General features: G+C 37.5%; 1 protein-coding gene across 3 annotated transcripts; it reads right to left on the bottom strand.

Moving 5' to 3' along the window:
• Nucleotides 1-5,274: 5,274 nt before the first annotated feature.
• Nucleotides 5,275-8,981, bottom strand: LOC141660883 (putative transcription factor At5g28040). 3 transcript variants are annotated; one of them, XM_074467870.1, is made up of 4 exons: nt 7,759-8,981; nt 6,783-7,055; nt 6,085-6,170; nt 5,275-5,907 (listed from the first exon to the last, which is right to left on the bottom strand). In XM_074467870.1, the coding sequence occupies exon 1, from the start codon at nt 8,902-8,904 to the stop codon at nt 7,774-7,776; it is 1,131 nt and encodes a 376-aa protein (XP_074323971.1). In that variant the 5' UTR covers nt 8,905-8,981; the 3' UTR covers nt 5,275-5,907; nt 6,085-6,170; nt 6,783-7,055; nt 7,759-7,773. The 3 variants fall into 3 exon arrangements, with proteins under 3 accessions (XP_074323971.1, XP_074323975.1, XP_074323966.1); XM_074467874.1 differs by having other exon boundaries at nt 6,085-6,163; nt 6,783-7,059; XM_074467865.1 differs by having other exon boundaries at nt 6,783-7,059.
• Between the last annotated feature and the right edge of the window lie 7,083 nt (nt 8,982-16,064).

Raw genomic sequence — 16,064 nt, forward strand, 5'->3', positions numbered from 1 at the left:
ATATCTTCTCAACAAGATGTCACTATTGAATCAAGCACTCTCCCTAGTGCAATCTATAAAGAGTCTGCACCCCTTCTTGAGCACACTCAAGAAGTTCCTTCTTGAGCACACTCAAGAAGTTCCTTCTTGAGCACACTCAAGAAGGTGAAAGAAGAAACTTGGTTGACACACACAACACTGAGAGCACATCTCTTGAAACTCACTCATCTATTCAGGGGCAGTTGCCAAGACTCAAGATTGAGTTAGGGGTGATCATCGGGCGGGCGGTGCGATTTTTTGTTTAAACTGCAAACCAAACCGCGCATGCAGTTTGATTAAATTTTTAAACCGCACCCGCACCGCGTAACCTCAAAAATCGCATAAACCACACAACAAAAATGCGGTGTGATGTGGTACGATTTATGCGGTTAATTTAGTCCAAACAATTAATATTTACATACAAATGTCTTAAAAGTTTAGCTAATAAGAAAGCTAAAAATAATATGTGTTTTTTATTAAAAATAAAAATATGTCGGTAATTTATAATATGTAAGCTAGTATTTAGAACACAGAACTATAGTAAACAAGAAATAAATCTATAATATATATATATATATCTATATGTACCTTATATATATATAATTACAGTGTGGTGCGGTTTGAACCGCAATGTTAAAATGTCAAATCGCAAACCGCACCACGCGGTTTATCAAAAACTCAAACCACAACCGCACACAAAAAATTAAAAATCACATTTTACGGTACGGTGTGTGGCGGTGCAGGCGGTTTAGGCAGTTTGTGCGGTTCGATGATCACCCTTATACTGAGCTCACAAATCTTACATCTCAAATTTCTTCCTCATATAATGAAGGGCTTGAATCGACTTCTCAAGCTCTGCCAACTTCAAGTGGCACATCTCATGAGACTGTGCTCACCACTCAAAAATAACATTTAGATGGTGTGAGGCCAAGTGCTAAGTTAGACCTTGATGATACTATAAAAATTCATGATTTTTATCAGTTTTCACTGAAGACCCTATGCAAACCAATGCACCTTCATGTGCACAACAGCCTTCACAAGTTCAAAGTTTTGAGGATAATACTATTGAGGGGGAGCTACTCAAATCCTCTCCAATTTAATTGGAGATTTCTCTTGAAGGAACAACTCCCCTCAAAACCCTAGCTGAAATTGAGCTCATAACTGAAGCTAGGAGTTTAAATGTCAATGATCAACTCATTGGGGAGACAAGTACACTAGCACATTCAAGTGTCGGTTCTTTGTAAGAAAAACAATGGGTTGAGGCTATGGTACATGAGAGTAACCTGGTCAACTCCCCTCCAATTCAAATGGAGGATCACTCTCAGGGTGATCAACACACCGTCATTATCGCAGTTCCCACTGTAAGTAAAACTGTAACCTCTATCACAGGTGTACCATCTACCTCAACCACCATACACCCAAACACAAACCAACCATCTAATTCTACACAACAACCCTCACGCCTAATATCTCAATGTCTTCAAGAAACTCAAGCTCAAGTTGCTCCCGTTCCTGTTGTTATAGTAATTACTATGAATGATATACTGGGAGACCAAATTGAAGGACTTTCCATCATAACTCAACAACTGCTTACCATAGATATGTCTAACCAAGACTATCAAGCAATTATATTGTCTTACAAAGAAGATGTTAAAAATCAGCAGACAAAGATTGTAGATGAAGCTGAATTGGATGACAATGTTGATGCCTGGTTATCCAAGGACTTCAGCATTGAGATGGAGGAAGCTTTGTCCAGGTTCAAAGAAGAGTATGTCACAATATTGGGCATTAATGCCAAAGTACTCACTCTTCAAGAAGTGTATGATGCCATAATAGAAGTCTATAAAGCACAATTAAGAGCCTTCCACTTCATTGGAAAAGCACTAAACAAGAATTTGGATGTTCATCAAGGGAGGTTCGAGGAGATGGTTGGGACCATAATTGATGAACTTGTGCCATCACAGATAGAGATCAAGAACAAATTCAACAAATTTGCTGAAAAGATGGCCACATTTAGTCTAACTGGGATAGAGTCCAGTATCAATCATCTCAAAGACTCCTTTTTGGCTTGCATAATGTTATCCAAAAATAAATCACAAACAACAATGCCACCAAGGTCAAATTGGATCAACTTCATAAGACTAGATATGAGCCTTCAGCTTTGATGATGGACAAAATTAGAAGGGTAGTGCATGACACTTTTGGCACAACCACATCTACAAAATCTGTAAGTCTACCTTCCACCTCTTCATCTCAAAAAATTCAAGCTCTTTAATCTCAAGTAAATAAACTTCAAGCATCCAATGTATCCTTGGTTTTTCAAGTTAGTTAGCTCACAGCTCTTGTCCACAATCAATAAAATGGCATCAAATCCCTGATAGACTCCCAAAACTACTTCCAAATGCATACATGTATGTCATTGGGAGCTATCATGGGTATACTTCAAGTTCTTCTCCAAGAAACACCAACGATTGTTAGGTCACAGACCCCTCAGAATATTAACTTTCCTGCTACCAAGCCTAAGGGAGAGATGGAGTTCAAACTAAAATCTACAAGTCCGAGTGAAGATGTTGGTATGGAGGAGAGACTCAAGATGGCAGCCGAAGGCCCTTGCCATAACAAGGAGTTTAGTGACTTTCTAGAGGGCTTGAGAGTCTTAGTGAATCTCTATCATCATACTTACAAGAGGGTTGTCAACAACAATGTGAACTTCTTGAGAGTGGTACTAGTCACCAGGAAAATGCTAAGGGAAAAGAGATTGGTAGTCAATATCAATAATTCTGGAGTTGACAGATGCATAGAGGTTTCACTAGCATTTCTTAAATCTACATTAGATGCAACAATGGTGAGATCCATCCTTTCATATTTTCATATATATCTTTTTATGTATAAATATGGCTTTTTAACCTTTTAGCCCTTAAAGTATATGTGTTTATACTCATAAACCCTAAACTCTGCTAGCGTACCATTTGACCCCCAAGGTATGTATTTTCATACCATTTAGTCCTTTTTATTGTGACAGTAAAAAAATTGAAGGGGAAAAAAAGATATTTGACCTCCGAGTTGTACCGTTATAAGGGTTTAAAGGTACATTTCTCATATCTTGAGGGTGAAAAGGTACACCGTACAATATTTTAAGGGCTAACAGTTTATAGCAGAAAAATGCAACCACCATGAACCTTGTTCTTAACATACGATATGATTCTGGATATGTTTTGAGTACATATTAGCCACTGAAAGATCAAGGAGAACGTTGTTAACCATCAAAGTCTTGTTTTGGCCAATCAGTTTTACTCTTGTAATGTCTCGGGTCTTCGGGTTTCTAATCCTCTTGCCTGGCTATCCATATCAACTGAATCACAACTCTCTTTTATGGATTCAGTTTCCATGCTAGTAGTTTTGTTCTTCCGGTTTATGCGATCCTGCAAACAATATTACGTTCCTTTGAATTATAACTGCAAATCAATACTCCAAAAAAAGATGTGCTTCGATTTCAGTTGGAGAGGCGAAGAATCACAACCCTCTTTTATGGATTCAATTTCCATGCTAGTAGTCTTGTTCTTCCGGTTTCTACGATCCTGCAAACAATATTACGTTCCTTTGAATTATTTCAGCAAGCCAAAACTCCAAACAATATGTGCTTCAGTCTCAGTTGGAGAGGCAAAGAATCAGTTAAACAAGATGGCATGCATGATTTGCATGAAGACTTGTTGATCAGAATGCCAATTACGATAATCATGTTTTCTTTTGGACAGGTGAGACAATACCCTAAAGTTCTGAACATATCCTAATATTAACTTTGAAGAAGTACTTGATGGTAAGATCACAGTACAAATAACTTTGAATTATAGTGAGGACTATATTCCACGGATGAAGACTCGGATTATACGGATGAAGACTATATTTCACGGATTCTGCTCTTTTTTTCTTTCCTTTTTGTAGAGCTTCAGTAGTTTCTGATTTCCAGTAGTTTCCAACTCTAATATTGTTCTCATCACATGACATAATTGTGAAATTATGTTTTTTGAACTGGTTTTGAGATAGAGTGATATTCATTGCTCTTGAAAACACATCTGGACTGAATTTTATTTCTATTAGGATTTGAATTTATTAATTTTTACCAGTCATTGAGTAATTAGGAGGCATCATTCGTATGTGTACCCCTTGAATGCTTATTAAAATACAAAGAGTTCAAACCACTACCTATAGAATCTTCTTCACAATTCTCATTCTAAGGAGCACTTTCAATATTATTCAAGTGAAAGGACTACAAAGAATATAAATGCAATCTTTGCCATTTTTAAAGATATTTTAGCAAAATTCCTAGAAGAAGCAGCTTCCTATGGAGAATCCTACTACCAAACTTATATCAGGATTTCGATTTCTGGGAGGGCGAACTAAGTCGTGCTAGGAAGAATTGGTTGAACCCTTCAATTTGTTCCTGGTGCTAGGAAAATAATAGCTTGCGCCTGTGTACAACTATTGGTATGATAGCGAACATCAGGCTAGGTGGGAAATTGATCAGCACCTCGCGGTAAGGGAAATCGTTTCTTGGAAGTTTGAAACTCTCAACAATTTCTTTGAAAAAGTACATTTTAACCCTTAAATTATGAGAAAAGTATATTTTAACCCTTATAATTGTGCAACTCGGAGGTCAAATATCTTTTTTACCCCTCTAATTTTTTACCGTCATGATGAAAAAGGGCTAAAGAGTATGAAAATATAATCATTGGGGGGTCCAAGGGTACGCTCACAGAATTCAGGGGTTTATGGGTGCAAACGCATATACTTTAAGGGTCAAAAGGTTAATAAGCCTATAAATACATATACGTAAGTGTTGTCTCTGAATTAAACTATTATATGATTATTTTATATTTTATGGTGTGATTGAAGTTGTGTACTAATATTTGTATTTTGTGATTTGTGTTTTGCTTGCAAGTTGAGGTGTGGTCTTGTATTTCATTTCAAGGTATTCTTATTCGGTAAATTAATATTATTATTATTATCCTTTTTTTGGGTTGTTATTATATTTATTATTTAAGGTGATCACAAATAGATCAATCAAATTGATGAATATTGGGAATAGAACGCTAAAATCTAAAGTTCATAAGGTCACTGCGAAACATAATTTACTAGATATTGAATTGTATTGAATTGAATCAAGAGTTTCGATGACAAGAAATCGTAAAAGAGTTAAAAAAAATCGATAGTTCTTCTCCAACCAAAGTAATTATTCAAATTAACCAACACAAAAGCCGCTGCAAAGCACTATTTAGTAAATTAATTTTATTAAAAGCCAATCATTTTATCAAATATCCATACATTATCGGGCACTCTTATCTGCCCCCTGGGCGACTCGGTATTGCATAAACTCCATGTCCCTTATTTTATTTTCCCTCGATTTTACCGTCTTCGTTGTCTCATAATGCAGGACAAAAATGCTATCCTTTTTAGACTTCTTCCATTCTGCTATCACTAGCATTGCATCATGTCACTGAATTTGCTTAATCCATTATGTTACCTTGATTTTGCTTAAATATTTTTGAAACTGCCTTCGTGTGCTATAATGGGGTTTAAACATGATCAGGTTGGTTAGCTTCAGATGACTTTCGGACCATATAAATCTGGTCACAGGACTTTCCGGCCATAGAAATCCGGTAACCTTTTTAGATCCTATAATGTTTGTCCGATTTCGCCCGATTTCAAGTGAAAAAAAGAGCACCACAAGTCAGTCTCTCAATCACCATCCTCATCAAGGCATCCCATCTGGTAAGCTACAAATTTGGTTTTTATCACCAGCTTCGGATATCTCTTACATGGGCACCAGAGGCGGACTGGCAATACGCTAAACATGGCAGAGGTGGCCTTGATGCTAGCAATTCAGAATCTCTTCACAAATGATAAGCCATTAGTTAATAAAAATCAAAAGCTAATGACAAGAACAATGTCTAGCAGTGTTATACTAGCCCCGACAACAGGAAAATCCTTTTAAATATAATGGGTATGAACTCTTAAAATCAAAAACCTTTTGCTGACCCCCACTCTAGCGGGGCAGTCACCACTCACCCGCTTGACTCGATCCGCATCCTCCACTGGGCACCTAGGCATCAAGTACTTGAACAGCAACATGTAGCTCCTTGATGCCCTGACAACTATGTTAAAGAATTATCACACTATTACAAAGTGTAAATACTTTTTATACGTTACAACAAAGTGAGTGGATTGAAATTAAACATGGAGACTAGAAGAGATGACAGCAACATGGAAATGATCGAAGAGCAAAAGATAATAGCCAAAGTTTTTTTCAGACAGGTTCTTCACTTGTATGAAATAGATAAACTACTCGTGGGGTTGATCAGAAGGCATGACAGCAGTCCAACTACTTGACCATACTACTTGCACAATTGCTCACATGAGTCATATGTTGTTTCATCAACTTTATTAATGTAACTCTGCTTAACCTGGAACTTATATACTTTCACCCAAAGACACAAACCTGGCACAAGTCCAATTATAGTTCGTTGCACAGAACTCTGCTTGCACTTTTGTTTCACTTCATTTGAAACAAACTTGCTAAATATCTTTATTTTTTATATTCAGCTACCACAGCATTAATAAAGGTTTCCATACAGGTAAAACAATAAGTATAACTTCTCTACTAGCCATACGTCCACACAAAAATCAGGAGAAAAAGGTAAAATATAGAACTGTCAAAATGCAAGACACATGATACATTCATTAAGATTGCAACTTGATAGTTGTACCTGGCAAAGGCTAGGCAGAAAGCAACACGGGTCTTTAGCCAAGGATATAACACGAGTCTCCCTTGAACATCTGAATCTGGGTAATCCTTCCTGAGACTCTATGATCTACATGGCTACACCCCATTTCATAATTTAAAAAAAGACTTCAGCCAAAGCTCAATGACCATAGTCATCGAGTCATCCCAAATGTAAGCTACATGACAATTTCACCAGCTTGCAGTATCGCAAAATGAGAACACCTGGCTCAGCTTAAGGTTTTCAATCCACAATTCCCTGTCTTGTAGCAGCTAAGTGTCAGCAGGTGTTGCAAATTACAAAAACACATAAATGAATCTTGGACCGTACAACCATTCTATTTGTTGTTTTATTTCACTCCCTAAAAATCATAAATACCCAAGTCCGGAACATTATCTTAAATCATTTATTTGTCAGTAATCAATATTAGTAGATATGCTGTCAAGGTATTGGCAGGTTCGAATCGAGGCGAGGAGTGAAAAAAAAATGAGTATCAAGATAGCTGTGGCCGCTAAGGTATTTCACCAACAGCATGTAGTGAAGGATAACATCACACTACAACAAGTTTATATACACCAATATTACACGACAATCGACAAGTGATAAGAATATCAATTACATAAAACACTACAAAAATAGACTGACGGGGAAGTTCAAAATGAAAAAAATATATAACTTATCACTTTCGGTACAACGAATGCAAATTAACTAGAACAAATCAAGACGATATATATCTGTAACATGTTTCTTTTTCAGAGACTAACTTTAGAGGCAATATTCACAACAATTACCAAGTTTAAACAAGGCAAACAACCGATTATTAGATAAAACTACCTAGCTAAATCAACCACGTATAAAATTAAATAACAACGCCAAATAACCTATCTAAACTATTAACTGACCATTGATCAAGGACCAATAAATTATGAACCGAACATGAGAAAAACATTAAAAAACCTACAAATTAGTACTCCGCTCAGTTTGCCATCGACCTTAGTTCCTCCAACTGCGACTTAATCTGATCCTGTATCAACTCCAACCTTTTCGAATAAACCTCTAATTCCAAAATCTGTTGCTTCCGCCACTTATCATCCATATCTCCACCTGCAAAATTCATCGACACGCCACCAATCCCCAGCGGCCCCATCATAGAATTCGTCATAATAGAATTAATCATCCCGCCAGCACACGACCCTGTCATTGCATTATTAAGCAGTTCCTTAAACAATGGCGATAAACAACTCCTCACCGTCTCCTCAATCAAATTCGGAATAGTCCCTACAAGAGGCGTATTAACCAAACCCTGTGCAGGCAATGCCACACTCTGCGGCTGCACCATTATCGGTGGTGTCTGATCAATCTGCTTCTCCTCAACCTTAACAACATTCACTCTCGACCTTTTCCTCGGCCTAACCGCCTTACCACCACTACAATCCCCATTCCCATCCAAATTCCCATTATTACCGTCCTCCATCGTAAACGCAACATTCAAATTGACATTCCCTTCATCATCATCCAATTCTCTACTAACACCCCCAACATTCCCCCAAATCTTCTTAGAAATCTCGAAAGTGAGCTGATCATGACTAGTCTTAAAAACGTACTCCTTACCGGAACTAATCTTACTCAAAACATTCCTATACTTCTTTTTCAACCTCCTCAACTTCTCAACTAACTGATTCTTATTAAAATCAAGCTGTAACTTAGTCTTAATTAAATCGTAAAACGCAGACGTATCGTGATGAGAATTATGAGAATGAAGACTACCGCGATGGAGATTATAATCGAGAAAGCCTTTGAGAAGCTCAATCTCATCCTCATCAGTCCACAATCTCTGAAACAGCTTTCTAGACTCTTCTATTGGTAAAGGTAACGCCTTTCTCTCTGCGTTGACCGTCAACGGCGGTGATTGAGGCGTTTGTTTGGGTTGAGGAGGGGTGATTACGCCGGCGATTGCCACGGTGACGGCGGAAGGCGGAGGAGGATCGGCGGAGGAGGTGGAGTCATCGTCGACGTCGTTGTCGTGGTCATCTTCGACGACGTCGTTTTGATCGTCATCGTCGTCGTATTCATCGTCGTAAAGGTGAGGGGGTGAGGGAGAAGTCATGGTTATAGATCAAGGGGAGATGGGTTGTGTCTTGACCGAGGGCTGGTTAATTTTATGAATGTAAACTATGTAAGCCAGGGTTCCCGGTTGTCTCTAATGTTCGATAAATGAATAGTCTCGATAAATTAATATTTTTTTTGGGTAAATAGATTTAATAAATAACTTCGCTAAATGCATTAATGAAAATAAAAAAGTCTCTATAAAGCCTATTTAAATATAAATAAATAATTAAAATAGTTCGAATAATATATTTATTGTTGAAATATATGGGCAGTAGTCTCATTTATCAAGTCAATTTGAACCATAATTTAAGTGAACAAATGTTGCATGCGCGCAACGAGTGACAGTTGGAATGCGTTTTTCTCCGAGAGAGTTTTCCGACACACTTTAAATCACTCAAAATGATTAAGAGATGGATGAGATATGATTATTCGAAATTAGTCTCTTAGTAGTGAAATTTTTTGAAAGAATTGAAAGTCGCACGTTGATTTTGCAAAGAAGCATACATAACTTTATATAGCAAAACATTTATGCAGTGTTCAAATGTGTTACTTATGTATTGCTCCAACACCTACGTGCGCGCAAATTTTAGGCTTTCAAGGGACAATCTGAGGCTTGCGAAGCCTTCGAGCTTGTCCGCGTGTGCGATGTACAGACACGAATGTAGCAGAAAATTGACCCGAATAATCACATACTAGTTTTGCTAAATTTAATTTTCACTGGGCTTGGGTTTTTAAATTTTAATTCATTTTGATTACGATTATTATAATTGATTTGACGTATTAATAATCTGATTCTATTACATATTTGATTTATTAATCGACTGATTAATTAACGCGTTTTAATTAGTTACGCGTGGAGTAGCACACACGTTTCCTCGAGCCTATATAATATCATATCAGGCTTATGATTATTGATTTTATTCGATATACAAAACACAACCGCCTCCAAAACACAAACCATATCCTCTCTCTTTTCCGGTGATAGTTTCTTGCTCCGTTTTAGTTCGCCGAAGGTGTTGTTCGCGTAACATCGCTGTCTTCTCGTTTTATCCTGGGAGTCTAACGACTCGCACATACGGTGAGGGCCATATATAATAGCTTTAAGAAGACAGTTATACGATTGGACTCGAGAACTCCTCCTTCATATTCTTTTGTTGATTTCTGTTATTCACAATTTATTACACATATGTTATCGCGCACACACATTTATATTGTATGGATCACAGATTATATCAACAACCTTAAAGCTATTACTATTTATTATCTGTGACTAATACATCTGTCTCTACTTGTTTGTTGAGTAACAGATCTATGGAGAATAACACTGTGAACAATGCGATGAACACGACGGCTAATCTCAACGTACAGATCGCTAGATCTGATGGGGTTCACCAGAAGGCGCCTAACCCTAATGCACAGATCGCAGTATCTGATGGGGGTCCGGTACATGTTGGACATGTGCCTTCGGGACATGTTTCTGTGGGACACACTGTCGTTGGACAGTTTAGTGTGCATATTGGTGTACATAGTACAGACACACGTACCAACTGTTACACGTGGTATGCCAACTGTGCATGTTGCACATGCTGATAAACCCGAGAAGTTCAACAGAACGAACTTCAAAAGTTGGCAGCAAAAAATGCACTTTTATCTGACCACGTTGCATCTGGATCGCTTCCTGAAGGAAGAGGTACTATTGCTCACTGGTGAGAGCAAAACACAGACTCTGTATGTTATGGATGATTGAAAGCAATTCGACTACATATGTCGGAGTTATGGGTTGAATTACTTGGCTGACTCGTTGCATAACATGTATAGCTCGAAGCCAACATCTAAGGCCTTATGGGAGTCACTTGACCATAAGTATAAAATCGGGGACGTTGGGGCAAAGAAGTGGATTGTTGGCCATTTTCTTGACTATAAGATGGCAGATTCTAAGATTGTGGTCAGTCAGATGCAAGAATTGCAGGTGATCATTCATGAAATTCATGCTGAGGAATGGTCATTAGTGAATCTTTCCAAGTTGCTGCTGTGATTGAAAAGCTGCCACTTGCATGGAAAATGTTCAAGAACTACCTTAAGCACAAGCGAAAGGAGATGACCATGGAGGATCTGATTCTCAGACTTCGTATTAAAAAAGAAAATAGAGGATGTGAGAAGAAAATGAATGTTTCTACTGAGAAGGAAAACATGGTCGAGCATGTTGAAAGCTCCAAGCCCAAGAAGACCATTTATGGTAAAGGGGAAAAACTGGCATCCATGGGAGGGATTTCGAAGTCGAAATTTCAAGGGAAGTGCTACAACTATAATAAAGTGGGTCATAGGTCTTCTGATTGCAAGAATCCCAAAAAGGCCAACAAGAAGAAAGAAGAAAACATGGTCGATCATATCTCTAAGGAGATGGGTGACATAGACCCCTGTGCTATGGTCTCTGAAGTGAACCTGGTCGGCTCTAATCCACGTGAGTGGTGGATTGATACTGGTGCTACTAGACATGTTTGCTCAGACAAGGAGATTTTCTCTAGCCTCAAAGCTTCCGATGTTGGTGAGAAGCTTTACACGGGAATTCAGCGACTTCTGCCATTGAAGGTGAAGGCACGGTAATTCTGAAGATGACCTCTGGAAAGAATCTGAATTTGAAGAATGTACTATATGTTCCTGATATTCGTAAGAACCTTGTGTCTAGTTCTTTATTGAATAAGCACGACTTTCATATTTTTATTGAGTCAGGTAAAGTTATTTTGTCTAAGAGTGGTATATTTGTAGGCAAGGGCTATGTAACTGATAGGCTTTTTAAGCTCAATATTATGTCCATTAAGGAAGATAATGAAATGAAGAATTCTTCTGCTTACTTGCTTGAGTCTCCTAATTTATGTTATGCTAGATTAGGACATGTTAATTATGACACTTTATGAAGGTTAAATGTTATATAATACATATCAAAATTAACAATTGATTCAAAACATAAGTGTGAGACTTGTTTTGAGTCAAACTTAACGAGATCATCATTTAAACGTGTGGAAAGAAACACCAAAGTGCTAGAACTAATACATATCGATATATGTGATTTAAAATTTGCTCCAACAAGAGGAAGAAACAAGTATTTTATTACATTCAGAGATGACTGTACAAAATACTACTATGTATATTTGCTGAAAAGTAAAGACGAAGCTATAGATAAATTTAAAATCTATAAGAAAGAAGTTGAGACACAACAAACTGAGAAAATTAAAACGATATGAAGTGATCGTGGAGGTAAATATGTTGAACCCTTTGGGAATTCTGTTGACAACATGGTATAATCCATGAGGTCACTGCATCATATTCCTCTCAGTCAAATGGAGTGGCTAAGAGGAAGAATCGCACTCTCAAAGAGATGATGAATGCGATGTTGCTAAGATCTGGACTTCCGCAAACGATGTGGGGGGAGCCATCTTAAGCACGAATAATATTTTAAATAATACCATGCGCAAGAATAATGATGTAAGTTCTTATGAAATGTGGAAGAAAAAGAAACCAAGTTACCGACACCTGAAAGTGTGGGGGTGCCTGGCAAAGGTACTGATCCCTAACCTAAGAAGGTGAAAATTGGACTAAAGAATGTGGATTGTATCTTCATCGGATATCCACCACATAACACTGCATATCAATTTCTCGTGTATGATTCTAAGATTCCTGACATTCAGAAGAATACGATTATGGATTCTAGGAATGCCTCGTTGTTTGAGACAATGTTTTCTTGTAATCCAAGAAACAAACCTCCTACAACGTCTAAACGAGCTCATGAGTCTATAGATGACAATATTGAGAGTGAAGAAAGTGAGGACGAAAATGTGGGGTAGTGAGAAGGAGCAAAAGACAACGTACAGAGAAATCTTATGGGTTTGACTTTATGACCTATTTGCTCGAGGAAGGTGACCTGAAAACCTATAAGGAAGCGATTACCTCACCCGATGGCCTCATGTCGAAAGAGGCCATTAAAAATGAAGTTGATTCAATTCTGCAGAATTATACTTGGTAATTAGTTAATTTTCCAAAGAGTTGTAAACTGTTAGAAAGCAAGTGGTTTTTCAAGAAGAAGTTGAAAACTGATGGTACTATCTACAAGTACAAGGCAAGACTTGTAATTAAAGGATACAAGCAATGAAAAGGTCTTGATTACTTTGACACATTATCCAGTAACGAGAATAACGTCTATAAGGATGATATTTGATATCGCTACAATGGGAAATTTAGCAGTACATCAAATGGATGTGAAAACAGCTACCTAAATGGAGATACAGATGAGGAAATCTATATGAAACAACCTGAAGGATTCGTTATCCCTGGACAAGAAAGGAATGTCTGTAGACTAGTGAAGTCACTGTATGGCTTGTAGCAAGCACCTATTAAATGGCATGATAAATTTGATGAGGTCGTGCTGACCAATGGCTTCAAGATCAATGAATGTGATAGTTGTGCCTATTACAAGGATAACGAGAGCAGATATGTCAAGAATAATGACAATGGTTATGTCATGATGACATTGTTTGTAGACGATCTACTTATTGCCGGAAGTAATGATAAAGTGATCAAATCTACAAAGGAAATGTTAAAGGCAAAATTTGACATGAAAGATATGGGACTAGCAAACGTGATTCTAGGAATTCAAATTTCTAGAACATCAGGGGGGGTTCGCATTGAGTCAACCTCATTATGTTGACAAGATCCTTTAGAAGTTTCTTAATGATGGCTTTAAGAAAGGTAGGACACCTGTGGATATGATTTTACATCTATCCAAGAAAAAAGGTGTAGCTTTTTCTCAATTGGAATACTCAAGGATAATTGAGAGTCTAATGTACCTAATGAGTTGTACAAGACCAGACATTGCATACCCAATCAGCAAGTTGAGTAGGTTTACGAGTAATCTGGAAGCTGATCACTGAAAAGCGATCATAAGGGTATTGAGGTACTTGAGAGGAACTCGAGACTATGGCCAGCACTATGGCAGATATCCAGCAGTATTTGAAGGATATACGGACGCAAACTGGATATCTAGCAAGAAAGCCCTAAAGTCTACAAGTGGCTATGTGTTTACACCAGCTGGTGCAACAATTTCATGGAAATCCTAAAAACAAACTGTGATAACTCATTGCACGATGGAAGCTGAGTTTGTGGCACTAGATAAATGCGCCGAAGAGGCTGAATATCTATGCCAATTTCTAAAGGATATTCCAAGATGGCCAAAACCTGTTACTACAATAGGAATACACTATGATAGTTAATCCGCTATTGGTAGAGCACAGAACATGATGTATAAGGGAAAGTTTTGTCACATACGAAGACGACATAGTTCCATTAGATAAATAATTTCAACCGAAATTATCAATATTAACTATATACCGTCAAAGGATAATATCGCGGATCCGCTAACCAAAGGGTTATCAATAGAAGTGATTGAAAGATCATCGAGAGGGATGAACCTTAAGCATATTGCTTAACGGCGTCATGGTGGACACCCAACCAATGTTGACTAGAGATCCCAAGAACTTGGTTCAATAGGCCAACTAAATCATGATGACCAAATCACTGTGGGGGGAACTCCTGGCCTGTTCCTATGATGGGGAAACAGTAAGACCGTATGGTACGAGGTTAAGCTTTTGAGCTTTTAATAATCTTTTGGTGAATACATGGAGTTCAAGAGTGAACGCATGGAATTCAGTTGAGTAAATGCGGGTTACTCTATAAGATAAAGATCCCCATTGTGGAAGAGAAGTGGTGCCGCTTCAAAGGAGAATCGCAAGGCACAATTTTTTAGAAATTCGTGCAGAACCAGGACTTAAGTATCGCTCGTGAACGGATGCTTAAATATTAGACTTAGGCATCCTATATTGATTGTTATGTTTGATTGTATGCTTGAGTATTGTTTGGCTTAAGTATCGAATTTGGGAAACCATTGAGGTGTTATATATTGACTGTATTTTTTATAATTATTTTGGATTAATAATACATGTTTGGGACATGGATTGTCCACGCCATATGTGTTCTGTGTGTACTCCGTATTGGTAGACTAAATATCGTATATATGTGTGTTTTGCCTCCTAACATAAATCCTACGTACTAAACTTAAAACAACTTAGAACTCTTGGTTCTAGGACTAGATATGCTGGCATAAACTGAAATGTTTGTTAGGGTATTGTTAGACAATACGTCGTCCTTGCTGACTATAATTGATGTCGTTCTTTTTGAATTTTGAACTCTATAAGGGTGAGAAGGAAGTGTTAGTGGTAAGTGAGGGCATTGGCACCTTGGGTTATTTAGATGATTCTCAGCCCAAGAGACACCCTAAGAGCATCCACAAAGGGTGGCCATTTGTTGTCTCAGGTCGCGCAAAGTGATTTGGCCATCCACATTTTGAACTATTTTGTGTTAGATGACTTCTGAAATACGTGGTCAAGGCCACCGTAGTGGCCGGTGATTATTTCATCTTATGTTAATTATTTAATATTTTTTAATCAAACTTCTCCTTACTTTGCTTATTTTCGAATTTAGTTTTACTATTTTATAATTTTACACTGCACTAAATGAATGACATAAATGGAACTCATTAAAAATGGGAAGAGGTCATCTGCATTAGCATTGTAGATGCTCTGAAACCTACACACTAAAGCTGACACAAGTTTAGAACACTGGGTTATAGGACTACTAAGTCCTATAACCCAGTGTTCGAATTGAATTCTTTGTAAATGTGTAATGTTATACAACACAGAATCTCTCCGGATCCTATCTTCATAAAATTGTCTTTCTAACCATTCAAATTTAATTTTAATTCCTGAGATGATTATTAAAAGAAATAAAAATCCAAGAAAAGTTCAAATTTCCATGGTGTTAACTTTTTCTACGAATCATATTACTGGCAATACACAATTATAATTCTTGGGACTTGTCGAGATTCATAAGTTTATCTTTTTTATTCTTTGGGACTCATTGGATTGTACATAGCTCACAAGTTTGTACAAGTTAAAAATGTGATACCTAATGTAATACACCGATCCCACATCGAGGAGATTTAGGACTTCTGTTCAGTTTATAAGGCAAAGTACTACTACTAAGTGCACCAACAAAACCATGATCTTTTGGGGGATTATGGTGTGCTTGTTGTTTACCCAAGTTGGCTGT

Source organism: Apium graveolens, chromosome 1, assembly GCF_009905375.1.
Source record: "Apium graveolens cultivar Ventura chromosome 1, ASM990537v1, whole genome shotgun sequence".
NCBI classification, from domain to species: Eukaryota; Viridiplantae; Streptophyta; class Magnoliopsida; order Apiales; family Apiaceae; genus Apium; species Apium graveolens.